This window comes from Lissotriton vulgaris, chromosome 4_1 (assembly GCF_964263255.1).
Source record: "Lissotriton vulgaris chromosome 4_1, aLisVul1.2, whole genome shotgun sequence".
In the NCBI taxonomy this organism is placed as follows: domain Eukaryota; kingdom Metazoa; phylum Chordata; class Amphibia; order Caudata; family Salamandridae; genus Lissotriton; species Lissotriton vulgaris.
This window is the reverse complement of record NC_141691.1, coordinates 2,063,223,832-2,063,245,644: the sequence shown is the minus strand read 5'-3', so window position 1 is coordinate 2,063,245,644 and position 21,813 is coordinate 2,063,223,832. Positions and strand designations below refer to the sequence as shown.

Genomic DNA, 21,813 nt, shown 5'->3' with positions numbered 1-21,813 from the left:
CATCAGTATTTGTGTTTTGAATTGGCAGTATTTGTGTTTTGATTCAGCAGTGCCTGTTTCTTGGACAGAGTCTGTGGCTGGAATCAAGATTGTGTGTGCTGTGAGAGAGAACTCTGTTTATTTAGACCATAGTCTTTAAACTCCACGATCTTATAAATATATAAAACTATACAATACCAGTCAATAACAAGACGAAACACATTAACATTTAAAATCACACAGTTCCTTTCCAGACAGCTTTGCTTAATACAACTGTAGTAAAACCGAATCTGCCATCGCCACTAACAACCTCTATATTTCCAATTTTATAGACTTGGTTAAAAAGTTAAAAACCTCATAAAACTTGCTAAAACAATAATTACATAGATACTAAGATTAAAAGGTACTCTGCCCACATCATTATTCCTTAGCAGCAATAAATTAAAACCATTTGGTCTAAAGTTCCCTCGGTCTTAAGCCTTTATCTACTGGTTTGAAGATAAATGAATCACAGTCCTTGCTTAAGTTTTTCCCTATGAAAACAGTTTAACCTCTCATTTAATTTCCTAGTGCAAATTCGATATCCAGATTTTCCATTTCTATCAGTAATGCAATGGCTTGAGCTCGTGACCTTATTCCGTATTTTACAAATAGTGGCCGTAGAAAGAGTTTTCTCACCTCTAGAACCATAAGGCAATCTAGCAATATGTGCAATATTTTACACTTGGTCCCCAGTCTGCATTTGCATAATCCGTTGGGATATAGTATTTCTGCCTTTAGTTTCCCCCCCATTAGCCATGGGTTAGTGTCAATTGGTATCTTCAAGATTTTGCATCTAAGTCCGTAGTTTGGCAAAGTTTCTAGATACGGGTACCAAGCATCATTTTCCCACACTTTTATCATGCATTGGACCGAATTTTTCTTCCTCAAAATATTGTGTGTGCTGGAATCAGAGGTGCTTGAAGTGAGGGATGACTTGCTTGTTGTCAGTAGTGTCTCTGCTTAGACAGAGGACGACCTCTGATTGGGGTATGTGTTATCTGTGATTGAGTGAGCAGTGCTTGTTCGTGGAGCATGGAGACACGCTTAGTGCTCAGAAGAGTGTGTGCTTGGAGTCAGTGTTAGCTGCAATGGAGTCTACACTGCATGTGCGTTGAATCAACAGTATTTGTGTTTTTCATAAGCAGTGCCTGTACTGAATCAGCTGTAGCTGTGTCTTTCATAAGCAGTACCTGTGACTGGAAAAAAACAGTGCCTGTATTGAACAAACAATAATTGTATTTGGAGCTAGGGTTATCTCTGAGTGAGTATGCAGTGCCTACTCATGGAGGAAACAGTTACTGTTTTCCATCAGTAGTGCCTGTGCTTGAAGTCAGCATTATATGTAATGGGTCAGGAGTGGTTGTGTTTGGAGTCAGCAGTGCCTGTAATTGGAATCCGAATTACCTGTATATCAGTGAGCAGTGCATAAACCTGGAGTGAGCATTAAGTGTACCGGAGGCATGAGTGCATGTATATGGAGTAAAGATCATTTAAATATAATTTAGTGAGTAGTGCATGTGCCTGGAGCCTGGAGTGCCTGTTGGAGCCAGCAGTGCCTGTTTTTCGAGTCAATGTTGGCTATAATGGAGTCAGCAGTACATGTGTTTTGCATCAGCAGTGCCTGTGTTTAAAGTCAGGAATGCCTGTAGTGCTCATGCTGTGAAACAGGAGTGTCTGTGACTGGAGTTACCAGTACCTGCCTTTGGAGAGAGATTATCTGTAATTGAGTGTGTAGTGCCCCTTTATGGTTTAAGCAGTGACAGTATTTCACATCAGTAGTGCCCATATTTGGCAGCGTCTGTATTTGCAGTCAGCATTATTTGTCATGAGTGTCTGTATTTGGAGTGGGCAGTGCTTGTGATTTGAATGTGAAGTTGCGGGGCTTGGAGTCAAGTGCCATTGAGTGTGGTAGTGTCTGTGTATTGAGTTAGCAGTGCCTGTATTTGGAGTCAGGGGTATCTGTAACTGAGGTAGCAGTGCCTGCGGTTGGGAGTCAGTACTAGATGCACTGGAGCAGTGGTGTTCTGTGTTTGGTGTAAGGATTATCTATAACAGAGTGAGCTGTGCCCGTTCTTGGAGTCAGCCATGCCTATGACTTAAGGGTTATCTGAAATTGAATCACCAGTGCCTGTGTTTGGAGTCAACAGTGCATGTAATTTGATTCAGCAGTGCCTCTGGTTGAGGCCAGTAGTGCCTGTATCATCAGTGCCTATTTGAAATGAGCAGTGCCTGTGACTGGAGACAGTAGTTCCTGTTTTGAATCAGATGTATTTGTTTTCTTCTTCAGCAGTGCCTGGTTGGAGTCAGCATTAGCAGGATTGTAGTCAGCGCCTGTGGAGTGACTGTGATTGGAGTCTCGGTTACCTGTAATTAAGTGAACAGTGTCTGTTTGTGAAATAAACTGTGACAGTGTTTACCTCAGTGGTCCATGTGTATGGAGTCAGCCGTTCATGAAGCCCACATGAGCTGTAATGGAGGTAGCAGTGCCTGTGTATAGAATAAGCAGTATTTTTGAATAAACAGGACCAGTGACTGGAATCAGCAGTGACCACAAGTGCTTGAGTCTAAACTGGGAGATGGACTGCCACCGTCCCTCCCTCACAGGAGTCATAGCCCCTCCCCCATGGGACTCCAGGAAAGGGTGTGCCTCCCCTCTTGAGATGAGGTAGGGAAGCATGAATGAAATATTCAGAAGGAGGGCTGCAGCTCCTACACAAGCCTTAGCTCTGTTCCGGGGGGGGGGGGGGGGCGGTTAGAGGCTACAACTCCTACCCCAGCCTCAGCTCCGCTCCTGGGGGATTGCAGCTCCTACACCAGCCTCAGCTCTGCTCCTGGGGGATTGCAGCTCCTACACCAGCCTCAGCTCTGCTCCTGGGGGAGCTGAGCTCTACACCAGCCTCAGCTCTGAGGGTGGTACAGCTCCTACACCAGCCTCAGCTCTGCTTCTGGTGGGGGGGCAGCAGATCCTACACCAGCCTCAGCTCTGCTCTAGGAGGGGGCTCCTACACCAGCCTCAACTCTGCTCCTGGGGGGTTGGGAGGGTTGCAGCTCCTACCCCAGCCACAGATCTGCTTCTGGTGGAGGGGGGCTGCAGGTCCTACACCAGCCGCAGCTCTGCTCCTCCACACAGACGTAAGATCGGGAAAAGCCTGTGAGTGAAGGAGGCCTGGGGGAAAGTGTAGAGAAGCTCCATGGAGTCCCCATTGTAGAGGGACAACTGCCCCCCCTCGTAGTCCAGATACACCCCCAGCTTCAGGAGCTTCTCACGAAGGGACAGAGGGGTCTCAGGAGAGGTGAGAGCAGCACAGTACTGACCACCCAACCCCCTCCTCCCCACAGCCCATAGTCCCTCCTTAGGTGACCATGTGATCCATCTCTTCCTCTCCACAGACTCTGCGGCGACCCCCGCAGTCCATCCTCCCCCCTCCTGCAACAGCTGCACCTCCCAGTAATGTCTGCCTGAGGTGAACCCCTCATTCCCCAGCACACAGGGTTCAAAGAAGGTGAATCTCTTGGGAGTGTCCGGCAGGGGCTGTGCTTTGTCTATCCGTCTCACACGTCTCCCCCCCTCAGAGAGGAGGAGCTTCAGATGCGCTGTGTCTGGATCCAGTGTCACCGTCACTGCAGAGAAGAGATTCAGAATTAGAGATTTAAGCTGCAGCACAGAGGACCAATCACAAAGAACCACACTGCACTTACACTGTACTAGACAGAACCTACACAGAAGGTGTGCACTGTACTGTACAATCACTACACAGCACCTATGTTGAAGGTGCGCACTTTACTGAAAAATACACTGCACTATACATCAACTACACGGAAGGAGCTCACTGAACTGTACAGCACCTACGCTTTTTGTCTTTGTCAGCCTCAGAATGAGGAAGAGGGCTGAGGAGCGTGGAGCGCGAGGCAGATTTTGACCTTAAGGTCAGTGAGGTGGGAGTTAGGAGTAAGTGTAAACAGATGGAGAAATCATTGCTTGGAAAAGCAGGGCCTCAAAGGGTGGTTGGCGCACGGGACACGCAGAGTGTCTGTGAAAGAGTTTTGTTTTTGGAAAGTCAAAATTAAGGTGGTTTAGCATGTTTACAAAAGATGGTTGGTTACAGTTGATATTTTGTGTGTTATGTGCAGTGTCAGCAGTATGTTGAAAACAGATGTGTTTTTTTATTATGACTTCTTTGAAAAGAAATGTTTGTGCGTTTTACATACTTTTGCATTTTATCCTTTTATGAATTGTTCCTGCTGGTTCTGTGTGTCAGAAGCGACACAGTAAGTTGTATTTGACATTCGATATCCACTAACTGGTGATCTGCTGTCAAAAGGAGGGTAAGGATTTTAAACCTGACAAATTAAGCAGGCCCGAATATTGGGTTTTGGGCTGCAGGTTCACAGTGCATAAAGTACATGACATGGTGTTGTGCTTCACCGCTCATTCACATATGCTATTGTTTTGTCTATGCTTTTTGTGCTTGATATACAGCAAGTATATCTGATGGCTTGACATGTGCGTTTTGTGCGGTTTTTTATTTTATGCATTTTTTTGTTTTATGTTGCTGCTTTTGATACTATTACAAGTTTACCTGTGTTGTGAAGGGATATACATGACGATGCATATCGCTGCACAACAGTTGGGTAGATTTGCTCTGATACTAAAATCCACAGATATGACATTTTCATTCTGTGAGCAAGACAGACAACACTTCACCAGTGTATGTAAAATTCGGCTATAATGGTATTTGAAGAAAAATAAAAGAGATATACAGGATCAAAGTGTGTCACCTTCTGTTAGTCACATTGCTGCCCCCTTCCCTTAAGGAACAGACAGCCCTAGATTTATGTATCCTGATTGGACATAAGGATACAATTATAGATCTGTGACTCTTGTACATGGTGACCTAATTTCTATAGTACATTAGTCAGTTTTGTTCTGCTTCCTAAGTAGTGTATGGCTTTATACCATAAAGGAAACCAGGTTTAATTTTTCCCTGAAGAAGGAATTGGAACATTAGCTGAGGTTACCGTATATGGTTTAGCGGCCAGCGGTAGAGCTAACATTTGTGAACTATTTTGACTTTTGTGTATCACCCATACTATTGGTATTGTGTCAAAAACTTGACTATCACCCAAGTAATTTCTTGTTCTTCCTATAGATTTTTCTTTTGTCGCTTCTCCCCTGACCGATGTCTCATCGTGCCTAGTTATTGGGGATTTTAGCTGTGTCCTAGTTCCATTTTCCTTTTCCATATTCTTTTCACCAGTCAGCCCATTTATTATGATTGGTGTATTGTTCAGGTTCCCACTTCCAGATTGCAGTAATGTACCAGGAACCCCTAGATTATGTATAATTCCCTTTTGTATGACCAGACTGGTTTTTAAGAATTTTCTTTAGGCCTACTTCGATGTTTTCCATTCTGACTGTCAGGGTAGTGATGGACTGGTTAACCGACTCAATACTATAGTAAGACAAGTTTTCCACCTCAATAGAAGATAACTTATGTTTATTTTTTTGAACATGACAAATTTTCAATGACTATTTCAATTTGTCTTTTTTTACCCTTTCGTTCCTGCTGCTTTAATTTTTTGGTGGGATCAGATGTGTTCCAAATCAAGGAAATACCAGGACTCTGTAGTTCTTGTCTTTTGTTTCCACATTTTGATCATTAGCCTGTGTATTGCATAGTGCACCTGATGCACAGTTATTAAAAAGGGAGGTATCTACATGTCCCTGATAATCTGTATTATGCAATTTCTCTTTTGAGATGTTCTAGATAAGGAATTTAGGAACACCTATATGTAATCATTGAGAGAAAAAATGTGTTTACCCCATTAGACTTGCTCCATCAGACGGCATTGGACATCACAGAACCAGAATTTCAGTGCAGATGAGCGAAAGAGAAGGATTCCTGTTGTTTTGAGGCTTCAGTGTCCACCTGTCATGTGCTGGTAACCTCTGACAGTGTGCAGTCCCTTGAGCCCCTTGGCCTGAGTTTTGGCCACACACACCCCCCTTTTCCTTTTCTCCAACGGAAGTGCAGTGCACCGGAGGATCCAAGATTGGCAAAAGGCACTACATTCTGGTGCCCATGAAAGAGCAGCCTGAGCGTCCTCTGACACTGAATAATGAGTGTTGGAGTCTGAGAATGTAGACCTGGGTCTGCACGAGATGATCTGTGCCCATGACCAATGAAGAGCACAACATCTGTTGTGTCTGCCGCAGAGGAGAGACACTGGTGCACTGCATTGAGACATTGAGACTTTCAAGTGAGCTGTGAGTGTTTGCCAGGAGGGCACTCCAACAGATACTGAGAAGCACTATTTTCATGGAAGGCCTGAAAAAAAAAAGAGTCCCAAAGCGAAAACAATGGGAGCAGATTTGATGGACAATAGAAGCCTGCCAGAGAGGCTTTGAACGGACTCTGGGCATGGTTGTGGTTTCACAAGTGGTTTCCGTGCGATTGCATAAAATGGGTGTTAGGAGACTGATTCTTATTGTTTTGCTGGCATTGTTTTAAAGTAGTATTCTGTTTAGTAAAAGCAGAATAAAGTCCATTCTCTGTAGAAAAGTATTCCCTTTTCACCTCAGAGCATTGATAAGGATCGCCACTGTTTCACCTGAATATATAATAAATTACTGAAATGCATAGGAGCCCTAAAAATGTTACTAGATAATTTTAGGATTTGCTTTTGCTTAGGGTTGAGAAAAATGATAATTTGTTTGTAATAGTGGTCATTACTTTCTCGTGTTGTCTATATGTTAATTATGACCCAATGCCCTGTTCTCTTTGTATTCCTGCTCATGACCTTAATGGAATGTTTAGAATGGAAAATGCTCACCTAGCAATGAATTAGGATTTGCCTGTGTAATGGCAAAAGGAGGGTCTGAGGTTCTTTAATTTTGATTCCATTTTTACATTCAACTCCATTTTGTGTTGCCTTTACATAGGCTGCATGATTCACGAAGTGTCTCTGCCCTTTTGGACTGCAATTTGTTGAAAACCCCCTCCTTCCTTGTCTTGAAACCCATCTCAGACACTAGCCGGCCTAAACTAATCCTTGTGTGGACCACCTAATCCCTGTATCAACTATCTGTTAGCCTTTAGCATTCTTCTCGTGCTGTATCTTAACTTTTGGCCTTCGCTATTCTCTCCCTGTGTTTTCCTATTCCACAACCTTTCCTTTGAAGCACACAGACATGTTTTGCCATTACTGATTGACCTATATGTGCTATAATTGATTGACTTATCGGGTTGGGCAAAGGCATAACTTAAGGGGGATGTTCTGGTTACATCATGCCTTGTTTTGAATGTTTTCCTATTCGCTAATATTTGGCAGATCTTGTATGCCCATATTAGGTATTTTGCATGCTTGCAAAACCTAGGACTGCCCCTTACTTTTATGCTGAGTTTGTAACCCTAAGCATATATAAGGCCTCTGTTTTCTGTACTCCTCAGACTTCCTCAATCAGTTGCTAAGGCTTCTGTGTGACGTAGTCTCACTTATTTAAGTTTAATAAAGATGTCTTTTCATATTTCAGCTTCTGTGCCAACTTCTTTGTTATTAGTGAGACCCCTGAGAATGAAGATTAGATTTCTTCAAGGCCATGACGGCGCCTGCTCTTGTGTCTCTTCTTCGCCAGATCGGGGGTTCTCCTGGAGCTGCAGCATATCGCCTGTGCTTGCCACGGCTACCCACGAGGGTCTTGCTGTGACCATCGCGTGGCCCAGCATACTTGGAGGCGGGGCGCCCCATGAGGCCTTGTGTGTGCGGAGAGCCTGCCTGGAGCTATCCTGAGGTCCCTAGAGATGGCGCGACACACCTCTGACATAGCGGGTTTCGGTCCGATTCCCGCAGTTTTCCCCTGACACTTTCCTGTTGTCTCACCAGTGGCCCGATTACCGCTGGTTTCCCCAGGCAATTTCCAGTTGCCCCACAGTTAGCAGAGGGGCCCGATTCCTGCTGCTCTTCCTTGGTAATTCCCTGTTAGCACACCAGTGGCAAGGGGGACACAACGCCACAGTAAACATTGTCAGTGGTAAGCGGGGGTCCCCTGGAGATGTGGGGCTTTGGGATTGACCTCACCACCTGCTGTGTGACTTGTCAGCCTCTCTGAGACTCTTGTTGTGCTTTTGTCCTCTACTGGGTGGAGACAGTTTGCTGGAGTGATTTAAGGGGAGAGGACATCATAAGAAACTGCATAACTTCACCACCATTGGAGGGCGGAGGACGGGCCTTAGAAATTTGCCAACTTCCACTGCTGTGCGTGTCTGTGCCAACTGCTGACTCTCCGCTTAGTCTGGTCTAGCTCGAGTGCCCCACGGAACGCACTGCCCGGAAAGTGCATTTGTTGATTCTCTTGTGCGGTGCGAGCCCAGCTTGCGCAATTCTGAGGTGCCCAGCTCCTTCAAGATGTACCAGTGGTCCGTTCCCTATTTTCTCAACTGCACCAAATCACCATTATGGGGAGGGTCAATAGAACACAGACACGATGCAAAGAGCACTAACTCTAAAGAGGTGGACAGGGCACGCTCAGCAGATTCCGGCGCAGATCACTCGGAAGATGATTCCACTGGGGTTAAGCAAATGTTTGCCACTATACAAAAAAGTCTGCTGGCAATGGGTGGGAAAATTGACTCTCTGGTATATCGAATAGACAGAATGTTGGAACGCCTTGACAAGCAGGTGGAGCGCACAGACATGGCTGAACATAGGATCACCGAGATCGAAGAAGCCAAGACCGAGACTGACCTGGTGCAAAAACAAACGGCTAAAACCCTCGCCATGCTTCAGGATAAGGCAGAGGATTTGGAGGCTCGGTTCCGTCGCAGCAACATACGTATAACGGGCCTACCGGAGTCCACCCCAATAGGCAATGCTGAACAATTTACCAAAAAACTGCTTGTTTCTTTGCTGGGCTGTGATACCCTCTCTGAACTTTTTGTGATCGAGAGGGCGCACCGATCACGGAGGGGCACCCTGAGTGGGACCCGGGCCCAGTGATAGCAAAACCTCCGAACTACCGTGATTGTGACTCGGCCCTGAGAAGGGCCAGAGAACTGGGGGAGATCCAATATGAAGGCTCAGCGGTTTCACTCTATCCCGACTTCACCGCCAAGGTCCAGGATGCTCTATGACTCTTCAATCCCCTTAAGAGACAGCTTAGGGACCATAACATCTCCTACGCCATGCTGTATCCGGCGAGACTAAAGGTGAACCTAGACGGCTGTTCCCGCATCTTCACAGACCCGAAAACTCTGCAAAAAGCCATGAAGGAGATACTCAAGAAATCTGCATTGAAGGCTGCGCGAGAGCCCACAATGGAGGCGGAGGACGGCGCACGAGGAGGTTCCATCGAAGATAATGACTAGAATAGTCTGACTGTGATACCTCCACACTGTAAAGTATTGTTTTCTATTTCCATAACGCCTGCCTATTTAGCTCTGTTGTGATGTTGGGCGATGGGTATGTCTTTTCCTTTGTTTAGATGGGTTCCCATGTTGGTTGCCCTCCAGGATCACAATGTTCACCTCTAACATGTAATAGATATATGCATGTTTTAATTTTGTGCTAAAGGCGGGTCTTTGTGCGCACATGTTGCAGTCTCCTTCTTGTTGATAATCCTGGCTTGCCGGGGGGTCAAATTTTTTACTATAGCAAAAAAAGCCTTAGAATCAATTGAACAGGATGATGAGCCAACTGGCGGGCCATCAGGGACCCTTTTAATCCAAAGACCTAATATGCACCGGCCCTAACAGAACAGAGACCGCAAGACACAATTGCAGTTTTTTTAAACTTTGTATTGTAATTTTTATCATGTAAATTTTGTAATAATTTTAATTAATTATGCAAATAAAACTTCTGATTCTGATTCTAATTCTTCTTGTTGATGTTCAGATGACATTCTCCTGTTGGTTCTGCTCAGATTCTCTCCCCAATATCCTCGCAGCCCTACGCTCCTCCTACTATGCCCTGCGGGCCGATCGGCCGGCAGGCAAAGCAGGCGGAGGCGTCGCCCTGATTGTCCGTTCGGATCTTCATTTCCCAATACTTTCCTCCACGACCATCACGGCAGTCGACTGTTAAGTGATGCGATCTGTCTCCTTCCAAATCCCTATCACCTGTGTCCTTGCTTACCGCCCCCCCCACTCCACTCCCCACTTCACTGCTGAGTTTCAGGAACTGCTTGCCACAGTAGCAGTCAACAACTCCTCCGTCCTAGTACTTGGTGATTTTAACTTCTGGCCATCTGATCCCGCAGAAGACGCGGTATCTAAAGACTTCACTGATCTTCTCTACAGTTTAAATTTTATTTCACATGTGCTTACCCCCACCCATATCAAGGGGCATACCCTGGACCAAATCTGGTCATTAAATATTCCGGTCACATCCCCAATCATCACGCCCTGTCTCTGGTCCGATCACTTTCTGATTTCGTTCTTCCTAGACCTCAGCACGATTAAACGGCCCTCCTTTCCCCAAAAATACCTGGGCTCGTAACTGGAATAAGGTTGACATTCCCTCCCTTTGCTCCTCCCTTCAAGACTCCTATCCTGCCCTTGAGGAGCTAACCCCCTCATCCCAGCTAGCTGCCATCAAGGTTTGGCTCTCTAGGACATGCAACCAAGTGGCCCCCTTGAAACGTGTCACAGGTAAACGCGCTCATAACGCCAACAAATGGTTTACTGAGGACCTTAAGGGAAAGAAATTAGCTGTGCGTCAGGCCGAGCGCGCCTGGAGGCGCGCCTATGGCCCAACACTGAAAACCCACTACTCCCTCATGCTTACCATATATAAAAAGGCAATTCTCTTGGCCAAGACCAACTATTTTTCAGGCAAAATACTCTCGGCCAAGGGAAATTCTTTCCACTGTCCACGAGTTGGCCTTATCAGACAGAACTTCTCTCAAACCTCCCCCTTCTCAATCCCTCTGTGATTCTCTAAACAATTGTTTCATTCAGAAAATTGCAGCCATCAAGGCTAACATACCTCCACCTTCCTCTTCCCCCCCTGCTTCTGAACCTCCACCCAACAGGCTCCATCTAGACCACATACCTCCGCTGACCAGGGAAACTCTATCTTCCCTGTTGGTCCGGGTTAAATCCGGTTCCCCCTCTGATGTTTGCCCAGCTTTTATTCTGAGAGAGATCTTTCTAGCTTGCCCCACCCTCCCTTGGCTTTCCTCAACGATTCCCTCAGCAAAGGCTCTGTCCCTGACCTTCACAAAGAGGCAATAATAATTCCCATCCTGAAAAAACCTGGTGCTGACCCCTCTTCCCTCTCTAACTATCGTCCCATTTCCCTTCTCCCCTACCTGGGCAAAATCCTGGAATGCCACATCACCACTGTCCTCGGCTCTTTTGTTGAGGACAGTGGTTGTCTGGCCTCCTGCCAGGCCGGTTTTCGCCCTCTCCACTCCACCGAGAGGGTTGTGGTCTCAGTCCCGGATAGACTCAGGGAGGGGATGGATGCCAACCGGTCCCAAGCCCTGGTCCTCCTCGATTTGTCCGCTGCCTTCGACACGGTTGATCATTCCATTCTTCTCACCCGTGTCGAGGCAGCAGGCATCAGGGGGCCCCCTTTGGCTTGGCTCACTTCCTTCTTGAGAGACCGCACCCAGGCCGTTCATCTAGCAGATTTCTCTGCCTCTCCATGCAAGGTGCAGTGCAGCGTTCCTCAGGGCTCCTCCCTTTCCCCCCTTTTATTTAACCTGTACATTTTCCCCCTCATTTTTGCTTTACAGCAACTGGAGGTCACAGTCTTCAACTATGCAGATGACCTCCAGTTGATCTTCAACCTTTCCCACTCCCCTGAGTCCACCCACAATTTTCAATCGGTTATAATTTTCATCAGGGACTGGATGAACTTCAACCACATCAAACTTAATCCAGATAAAACTGAGGTGGTTCTCACCGGTGGCACAGCCAGTCCTTGGACCCCCATGTTCTGGCCCCCCTCACTTGGTGCCCCTCCCCTACCTTCTCACTCAGTTAAAACCCTTGGGATCACGCTGAACCAACAACTCACCCTGCACTCCCAGATCAGTATGGTGGTAACATCTTGTTTCTTTACCCTCCGCACCATCAGGAAAATTTCCAGATTCTTTTCCCCCTCCTCCTTAAAACTCATTCTGATGGCAATGGTGTTATCTCGCCTTGACTACGGTAACATCCTGTACAACAGTGTTCCGTCCTATGCCCTTCGATGCCTTCAGTTGGTCCAGAACCAAGCCACCCGCCTCATTCATGGTCTCCCTAAATTGCACCATGCCACCCCTTTATTAAAGAACTTGCATTGGCTGCCCATTAAAGAGCGGGCCCTCTTCAAACTTGGCTGCACCACGTTTCAGGCCCGAGCCGGAACTGCTCCAGCTTTTATAAATTTTGAAATCAAAAATTACACCCCGGTCAGACAACTCCGCTCCTCCACTCAGTCCCTCCTTTCCGTACCACGATTCAGGAAAAAAAGAATGGGGGGGTGAGATACGCTGTACTTGGTCCCACTTTCTGGAATTCCCTTCCCCCCACCATCAGATCTATACCCTTGTACTCTGACTTCCGCAAGGCGCTCAAAACTCACCTTTTCCTGCAAGCCTTTCCGTCTTAACCTTCTACACCCCTTTCTCCAGGTTCAATTGCATCCTCAGCGCCTAGAAACCGCTAGGTATATGTGCGCTTAATAAATGCTTTTAAATTCAAATTCAAATACGTCACTGGGATTGTTACTTACAGCATGACACTCGTTTTCTCCACCTGATTCAGTGGCTACTCACCAATAATTGATTGCCTAAATACACATAATTCTAAATGGCTAGTTGCTGGTGGCTACTTGTAGTGCTTCAGTAACATCCGCCCCTGAGTGTTCCACACTACATGGCTAGGTGCCATCTTTTCCTAGACGGGGAGGAGGGTGGGTCCGATTAGGCCGAGCCACGATTGGGGTGACATGGCGTGGGTGGTCGAAGGCAGGGTTTGTTGTGAATCATGATTTGTTTTCCATTGTTTTCATATTGTTTTGTTTTGGTATTATGTTCAGGGACACATACACAATGGTATATTTATTGCAGCTACCACACAGTTTGCTCGCCGGCCAGAAGCACTAGGGCATTTTCCAATACCTAACACTACAATACACCACCGTAGGCGATGGAGACCACATTAAGGTTCTTGTCCCGGAATGTCAGGGGTCTCAATAATCAACGTAATACAAGGAAAATTATGTCGTACCTTGCCCGGCACACTATGGATATCGCCCTCTTACAGGAAACACATCTCCCAATTACACATCTCTTGCAAACTCAAAGCAGAATCCGTGGCACAATCCATGCTGAAGGCTTCACCTCACACGCACGAAGGGTTGTCACTTGGATTTGCCCCAAATCTCAACTCACACTTGAGGGACTGTACACAGACACTAATGGCAGGTACGCGGTGTCCTGGTGTAAGGGGAGGGGCTTGGATTGCATACTGGTTAACGTGTACGGTCCCAACCACGACTGTCCTCAGTTCTTCCATGATCTGCTTACATTAGCTCTGGGGTTTATTTTAAGCAAAAAAAAGAAGACTTTATGTATTTTCCTAAAAGTAGATCATACACACATGATTGTCAAGTGCAAAAGGTAAGACAATGTGAAACAAAGTGTATCACATTGGGCATGGAAGAAAACAAATAATTATTCTCAGAATCACCCAGAAATTATTCATAACCATTTTTACTGGTCACAATGGAATACAAAGGTTCTAATTTTGCGTCAACGTTTCGACCCCTGTGTATCTGTGCTAGATAGAAGCATCAAATGCGGGTCTTCGTACCCGAAAACTATAAAAGAATATGTGGTGATCCTACCAAAGAAGTTGGCAAGCTCATACACCGACTAACCACAAAGAGATTAGAGGAAGGATTCCTCAGCGAACTAGATTTTGGATATCTTAACCAGAAAGAACCCTGCATTCCCACTATGTACACACTTCCAAAAGTCCATAAAGATAGGGATAATCCCCCAGGTAGACCAATAGTGTCCATATGTGGCTCGGTCTTGGAGCCTCTCTGTCGCTACGTTGACATCATTTTGCAACCATGGGTGCGAATCTGGCGTTCGCGAATTTGCGTATTCACGAATTCGCAATCCGCAAAATCCGCGAACTCTCGCGAATTTGCGGATTTTTATTTTTTTGTGTTCGCAAGGGTTTCTGCCACTTCGCGAGGGTTTTGTACCAGTTCGCAATTGCGAACTTACTCGTCGACTCGCAACGATCGCGACTATGTTGTTTCTATGTCTGGTTCATCATCACAGGTTCACAGCACCCTCTGTTTCACCACTGCCACCCTCTGGTTCACCCACTGCCACCCTCTGATTCATCACTGTAGATTATGGGGGGGAAAAGCAAGCACACCTGCCCTGCTTTAACTGACATGAATTAATTGGGGGTTGATTAATGTGTCACTGAATTTAAACTTCCAGTCTGGCACCTGCTTCCTAAGTTCCTTATCTGTAATTTGCTTTCTGTTGCAGTGCAATGTTTTTTCCCAGGACCTTTGTGGCCTACTTGTAGCTATTCTATGAGCCTGCTGTGAGGGTCAGAGCAGGGTCATAGAATAGTTGCAAGTAGGCAACTGAACTCTGGAGGGCTACAGGAAGCACTACAGGGAATGGTTACTAATGATGAGTTTGAACCTTTGCACCTGCTGAGTGCTTTCAGTTTTGCAAAACTCGTTTTTCTGTGGGGCACTTCCTTCCTCCCACCCCCATTGCCTCCCAAAATGGACTCCTTGCAAAAAAAAAGTGCAGGCAAATGTCAACCTGAGGAGTTATTGTGATAAAAATCATCATTTTCAGAAGGTTTATGCTGCTTGCTGGTGGATTTCTTGTGCAGAATTGCAAATTTTGTAATTTCGCAAGTGCGAGATTGTTGCTGCCCGCCGCATCTACGTGTTCGCAATTGCGAACTCTCGCGATGCGTCGCCAAACTCCCGCGGGATCCCACAGCAAGATCCAAAATGGCGCAGCACTCGCAAAATATTGAGAAAAACAACTCGGCAAACTCTGAATGACGGTAAGTGAACGGCGCGTGCCGCAATATTGTATCACCAAGCAAAAAAATCTGCTGCGTGTGAATTTGCGGATTTTCGGCAAATTCGCGAGAGTTCGCGGATTGCGAATTTACCGAAAATCCGCAAATTCCGCAAGCGGAACGGATTTTACGCCCATGCTTAGTGCCCAACACCAGGTCTGACATCCGAGATACTATGGAAGCTATCAACTACATAGAAAGACTCCCGTTTGACAATGAAAAACAACTACTAGTAAACCTGGCCTCATTGTACACGAGCATCCCCCAGATAGAAGCACGGGAAATAGTACATGAAGTTCTTGAACGCAGGGAGAGACCACATTGGGTGCCTATTGATTTCGTCATTTGTCTATTAGAAATAGCAAAGACTAAGAATTTCTTTATATTCAAGAAGGAATTTTACTATCAAACCAAGGGAGTGGCTATGGGGGCAGGGTTTGCCCAAGACATAGCCAATCTGCATATAGATCTCTAAGAGGACAGATACATCTACAATCCCGATAACCCTTTCATAGAGAAAATAACTCAATGGAAGAGGTATATTGATGATGTCCTGTTGATCTGGACAAGGAAATCGATTAAGTTGGAGGAATTCTGTGGGTGGCTCAATGACAGATCCAAAGATATACAACTCACAATGGCTTACAGTGATGAAGAGATAAACTTTCTAGACCTCACTATAAAGATAGAGGATAATACACTCTGTACCTCACTATACAGAAAGCCTATGGTAAGGAACACTCTGTTAGGCTATTCCAGTAATCACCCAAGGAATCTCAGAGATAATCTGCCCTATGGACAGTTTCTGAGACTCCGTAGCTTCTGTTCCCATAGGATTGATTTCTTTAAGAAATCCGATTCATTGATATTGAGACTAAGTGAACAAGGTTATCAGCGTAGCCTTCTGAAGAAAGCATGGAAAAGAGCGTGGTATTGTCATAGAGACATCCTACTGCAAACCAATCCAAATAAAAGAACGGAAAACAACCGAATATTATGTGTCTCCCCATTCTACCACATAAGCAATGAAGTCAAACGCATCATAAACCACAATTGGTCCCTTGTGGCGGAAGAAGTAGGGATCACAGATTCCCCCTCTGTTTGCTTTCAAAAGAGGGCGTAAAATCAGGGACAGTGTGGTTAGCTCATACCTGAAAGAGAGAGAAGCTCCTGATACTCAGGCTTTATTAATGTTACCCCCACTACAAGGCCACTTTAAATGTGGATTTTGTAAGGCCTGTGATCTAATGGTGGAGCAGAAAGAGTTTACACACAATGGCAAACAATTTATGTTACATCATCGCACAAATTGCAATACGAAGGATGCAATATATATCATCAGATTTCCTTACCCTAAAGTTTATGTTCGCCAAACAAAACAAAAAATCAAAGCCAGAATACTGCAACATTGTTCGCCTATTCGCTGTAAGGTGCAAGGTGCACCATTAGTTGAACACTTCATTGAGATGCAACACCCACATGATAGCCTCAAGTGGTGGGATTTGGAAAAGATTCAACAGAACTCAAAGGGTGGATCCTTGACAGCTATCATGAATCTAAGAGAATGTAAATGGATCCATCATTTGGACTCTGTACAGGGCGGATTAAATGAATCTGAAGAGATCTCCCAACAAATCTCACTGTTGTATACTGGCTAATAGTTTGCATATGTACCATGGCCAATTACAGCTCCTCTCTGTGTTTTTGCATTTTTTTAATATGACGCTTTTGTTAATGCTTCAAATTAGAGATGATAATAAAAATTAGGGTGATTTTTAAGATTTCTTATAAACTGCACTTAAATGTATGTAATTATGTACAATACACACGTTTTTGTAATTATGTTTTTTGGAGCACTTAATGTTTTTAAATTTGTATTGTATTTTTACATCATTTTGTATAATATCATATGTATATCACACATGATCAACTGCAGGACGTGTATTTAGGAATAATATCATGAAATAATTCATTATTAGGTAAACCAGATATGGGACTGCGACAGCATGCACCCACATATGAACGTTTTTTCCATGTCGACTGATCTGGATATCCTCAACATACTGATAGGAAGATGTGATCATTCCTTCCTATAATATTAAAGAAGACTGCCAAATAATCCTTGTTTTTGGTAAAACAACATATTTTTCACAATCCCTGACTAAACTAAAAAAATTATTCTTTCAAGCAGAACCACGGGCCCGGGAGTTGTGACGAAGCGTGCAGGAATTCCCGACGTGCCAGTCATCCACGAGGACGCTTAGTGCAGGTCAATCACTATTAATCTAGTCAGTCCCAAGCGATCCTTCTCTAGGAGAGAACGTGTTTACGGATGTGCAGGCTGCTTTCCGCAGAAGGTAATTTCACACAACTCTAAATCTGTTAGTTTAATCCGTGTTTAAGGATGAGAACAAATCACTCATACCTTCCTCTTTGTTCACATAGAGCCCATGGGAACAAATAATACTGGGACTCAAGGGCTAGATGTAGGTAATTCCCAAATACTGATTCCTTAATACCGATTTTTACCGAATAGGTATTAAGGAATCGGTATTTGCAATGTAGGAAAAGATTTGGTAAAAAATACCGATTAGGTAAAATTTGCTAAAGATTAGCGATTTCATAGAAATCGGTAACAAAAATACCAAAACCCAATCACCAACTCGGTATTACCGATTCTGTGATACCGATTCGGTAAATACCGATTCGGTAATTTCAAAAATCTATATTTGTCGAATCAGCCAATCCTGAGCAACCACATGACCTCCCAACCAGGAAGTGGCCACACCCTTGCAGGTGCACTGAATCTGTAGCTGTTGGAGAGACAGGGAGCAGGAGCAACAGCAGAGGAGCTGCACAGCCAACACCCAGCTTAAACAGAGGAACTGCACCATGGCCACACCTGAGAAAGGGAAGGATGCTGCCGGGAGGAAAATGAAGCATAAGTTTAGTGAAATGGAGTTGTAGGTCCTCATTGAGGAAGTAGTGAAAGACCATGACCAGATCTTTGAGAAGAGATCACTAAATGTCCCTGAGTCCCAGAAAAGGAGCATTTGGATGGCAATCCAGGAGAAGATAAACGCAATTGGGGTCACACATCGTACAACTGAGGACTTAAAAAAGGGATGGTATGACCTGAGGGCATGTGCCAAGGAGAGGATGGCTGAGCGACAAAAACAAGCGGGGAAGACAAGTGGGGGAAGCTCTACAGCGCCTGCTCCTACTGCTCTAGACTAACTGGTAGAATCCACCCTCCAGCCAGAGAGCGTCAGTGGCATCGGGGATGTGGATAGCTCTGCTACACCATCCAAGAGACAAGGTAAGTTGCATGCACAGCATGCTGTCTCCCCTTCCTAACCCCAATCCCCCTGCAACAATCCCACTCCAGACCATGTTTTATGTAAGATCAGCAATGCATCATGGGAAATGTAGTCCCTATCAATGGGTAGCAAATCAGCCACTCCCCAATAGGCATGTCACACACATCAATAGATGAGATAGCAAAGGACAGACAGCTGGAATGTCAGTTGTGAAATTTATTTGCACATAGTTGCTGCAAGAAAAGTGAGTAATAGTACAATCTGTATCCACAGGCAGAACAGCGCCACAGGCTGCAGATGGGGAGATTGCTGATGCCCCCAGGGAGGAAAACAGGAGTGAGGAGGAAGTCATGTCACCTCCAGACATTGCACCAACAACCCTACCACCACCACCACGGTCAAAGAGATACACAGTGGCTCCACTCCAGGAGATAGATGCCACAGAGGAGGACAGGCAGGAAGACCAACAGACAACACCAGGCGAAGACACACAGCCATCTGGGGCACAGTCTCCCGTGGTGGAAAGCATCACGGGTGCCCGTAGATGGCGACAGAGGTCACAGAATCCTGATGCTGAAGGATCAAGTGTCTTCTCCGGACTGGAGGACCAAATGCTGAAAGTCTAGCGCCTGCAGGGGAAGACAATGAGGGCCATTTAGAGACAGATGGTGGTTAACACCAGGAAGGTGGACGACATGAAGGAGGCCATCTACTGCCTCAACAATACTCTGGCCGAGGGAATGAAGGAGGTATTGAGGCAGTGAGGCAGTTATGTGGCAGAATGGATGGGGAGCGCGCTGCAAGGCGGAGAGACAGGCAGGTAATTACAGGCTTCACCAAGTCAGTGAATCAATCAATCAATCAAAGACATTTATAGAGCGCACTACCTACCCGTAGGGTCTCGAGGCACTTTGGGGGGGGGGGGGGGTGCCGCTACTGCTCGAACAGCCAGGTCTTGAGCTTCTTCCTGAAGGAGAGGTGGTCTTGGGTCAGGCGCAGGTCGGCCGGGAGGGAGTTCCAGGTCTTGGCGGCCAGGTAGGAGAAGGACCTTCCTCCTGTAGTGGCTCTGCGGATGCGTGGGACGGCGGCGAGGGCGTGGCTGGCGAATCGGAGGTGGTGTTTGGGAGCGTAGAAGTTGATTCGGTTGTTGAGGTAGCTCGGGCCTTGGTCGTGGAGAGCTTTGTGTGCGTGGGTAAGGAGGCGGAAGGTGATTCTCTTGTTGACCGGGAGCCAGTGCAGGTCGCTTAGGTGTCCGGAGATGTGGCTGTGTCGTGGGATGTCGAGGATGAGTCTGGCTGAGGCGTTCTGGATGCGCTGGAGTCTCTTCTGGATCTTGGCGGTGGTTCCGGCGTAGAGTGCGATGCCATAGTCCAGTCGGCTGGTGATGAGGGCCTGGGTGACGGTCTTCCTGGTCTCTGTGGGGATCCACCAGAAGATCTTCCGAAGCATGCGCAGGATGTTGAAGCATGACGAGGACACGGCGTTGACTTGCCTGGTCATGGAGAGGGAGGAGTCCAAGATGAAACCCAGGTTGCGTGCATGGTCCGTCGGTCTGGGTGCGGTTCCCAGGGCGGGGGGCCACCAGGAGTCGTCCCAGGCGGAGGGCGAGGAGCCCAGGATGAGGACCTCCGTCTTATCTGTGTTCAGCTTCAGGCGGCTCGTCGTCATCCACTCGGCTACCTCTCTCATCCCGTCGTGCAGGTTGGCTCTGGCGGCGGCGGGGTCGTTGGTCAGGGAGAGGATCAGCTGGGTGTCGTCGGCGTAGGAGATTATGTTGAGGTTGTGTTGGCGTGCGATGGCCGCGAGGGGGCTCATGTAGACGTTGAAGAGAGTCGGGCTCAGGCTGTGCAATGCGACCCACGTGCTGAGTAGGAGATCTGCGGCCATGCAACTAGAGATGGCAAAGTGCAGCTGTGAGGTTACCCAGGGCCTGGTCAGACTCACCAGTGCTGTAGAGGTGATACAGACTAACCAGATTGCTGCCACTGGTAAAGGGGATGTGGAGGAGAGTGAGGAGGCAAGCAGTCGTAGCACTGAACCCACACTTGCCAGAGAGCAGGAGACACGTGAGACATGGGTCCGCTGCAGGACACAGTGCTGCTGAGGACAGTCTGCATGCAGACCGCATCACTGGTGTGCGGGGCGCAGGAGATAGACACGGCCCTCTAATCACATTCTGTGTGGGTGACGTAACCCTTTTGGACACATAGCTGGTGTTATTGTGTGCTGGACAATTGCCAGTTGTAAGGTATATTAAACACCCTGAGACAAATGCCTTACCTGGCTTTGTCTCATTACTTACTCAGAAATAATTTTGTGTGATCTCTGACCGTCTCAGTCTCCCATCTGCTGCAGCTGCACCGCCTGCTGCGCTGTGGCTGTGTACCTTCCTCATCATCATCCTCCTCTTCAGAATCACACATTTCCACAGGTGTACCCTTCTTAGTGACAAGGTTATGCAGCATGGCACATACAGCTATGATTTTGCAACACACCATGGGCTGGTACTGCTGTGCACGTCCACTTTTGTGCAGGCAGCAGAACCGGCTTTTGAGGAGTCCAAATGCTCGCTCAACAACACTGTGTGTCGATCTATGTGCATTGTTGTATCTCCTTTCACTTGGGGTGGGTGGGTGCAGGTACGGAGTCAGGATGAAAGAGCGTACCGCATAGGCACTGTCTCCTGTGTGTTAGAAGTGAGTAAATCACAGTCTACAATCGTAGCAATAGGTGTATACTTCAGGGGGTGTCACAAGTACTTACCTAGCAAGTAGCCTTCTCCAAATTCACCTGCAAGGAGAAGGGTATAGATCCCACTGTTCCTGAAGATGTATGAATCATGGGTGCTCCCTGGGAATTTTGCAACTTTGTCGGTGATAATGTTAGACGCATCACATATGACCTGTACATTGATGGAATGTGTGGGCTTGCGATTGCGGTAGATGTACTCAGGCGCAGCAGGGGGGAAGATTGGTATATGTGTCCTGTCAATGCAACAAATGACATGTGGGAACTGAGCCTTCTGATAAAAGTCCAACTTGGTCTTCAGAAGTTCTGCCTGTGTGCTGGGGAATGTGATGTAGTGTTACCATCCTTTGCAACATGGCATCCAAGAATTTCCTGAAAAAACGCGACAGGCAACTCTGTGAGACTCCACCTACAGCAGCTACAACCCCTTGGTAACTGCCGGATGCAAGGAGGTGCAGGCAACAGAGTACCTGTACATGAGGGAGTATTGTGTGCGCCCTTGGTGTCTGGTGCTCCAGGAGTGGGCGCAGGTCCTGTATCAGGTCCAGGATGGTGTTTGGGTGTAGCCTGTACCTCACATGGATTTCAGCCTCAGTCAGTTGGAAGAGTGTAACGCGCAGTCTGTACACGCGCTCCTCCCATCTCCAGATCCTCTGTCC

The 21,813-nt window shown here is 46.6% G+C and overlaps 1 protein-coding gene across 1 annotated transcript in view; it reads right to left on the bottom strand.

The window, feature by feature from the left end:
- Positions 1-268: 268 nt before the first annotated feature.
- Positions 269-21,813, bottom strand: part of LOC147724984 (E3 ubiquitin-protein ligase TRIM39-like) — a 328,864-nt gene continuing 307,319 nt past the window's right edge. The window contains exons 5-6 of the mRNA XM_086918144.1: positions 2,785-3,642; positions 269-2,730 (exon numbers count right to left, since the gene is read on the bottom strand). Of these exons, the coding sequence (XP_086774270.1) occupies positions 3,119-3,642 (524 nt within the window). The 3' untranslated portion in view covers positions 269-2,730; positions 2,785-3,118. The remainder of the gene's footprint in view (positions 2,731-2,784; positions 3,643-21,813) is intronic.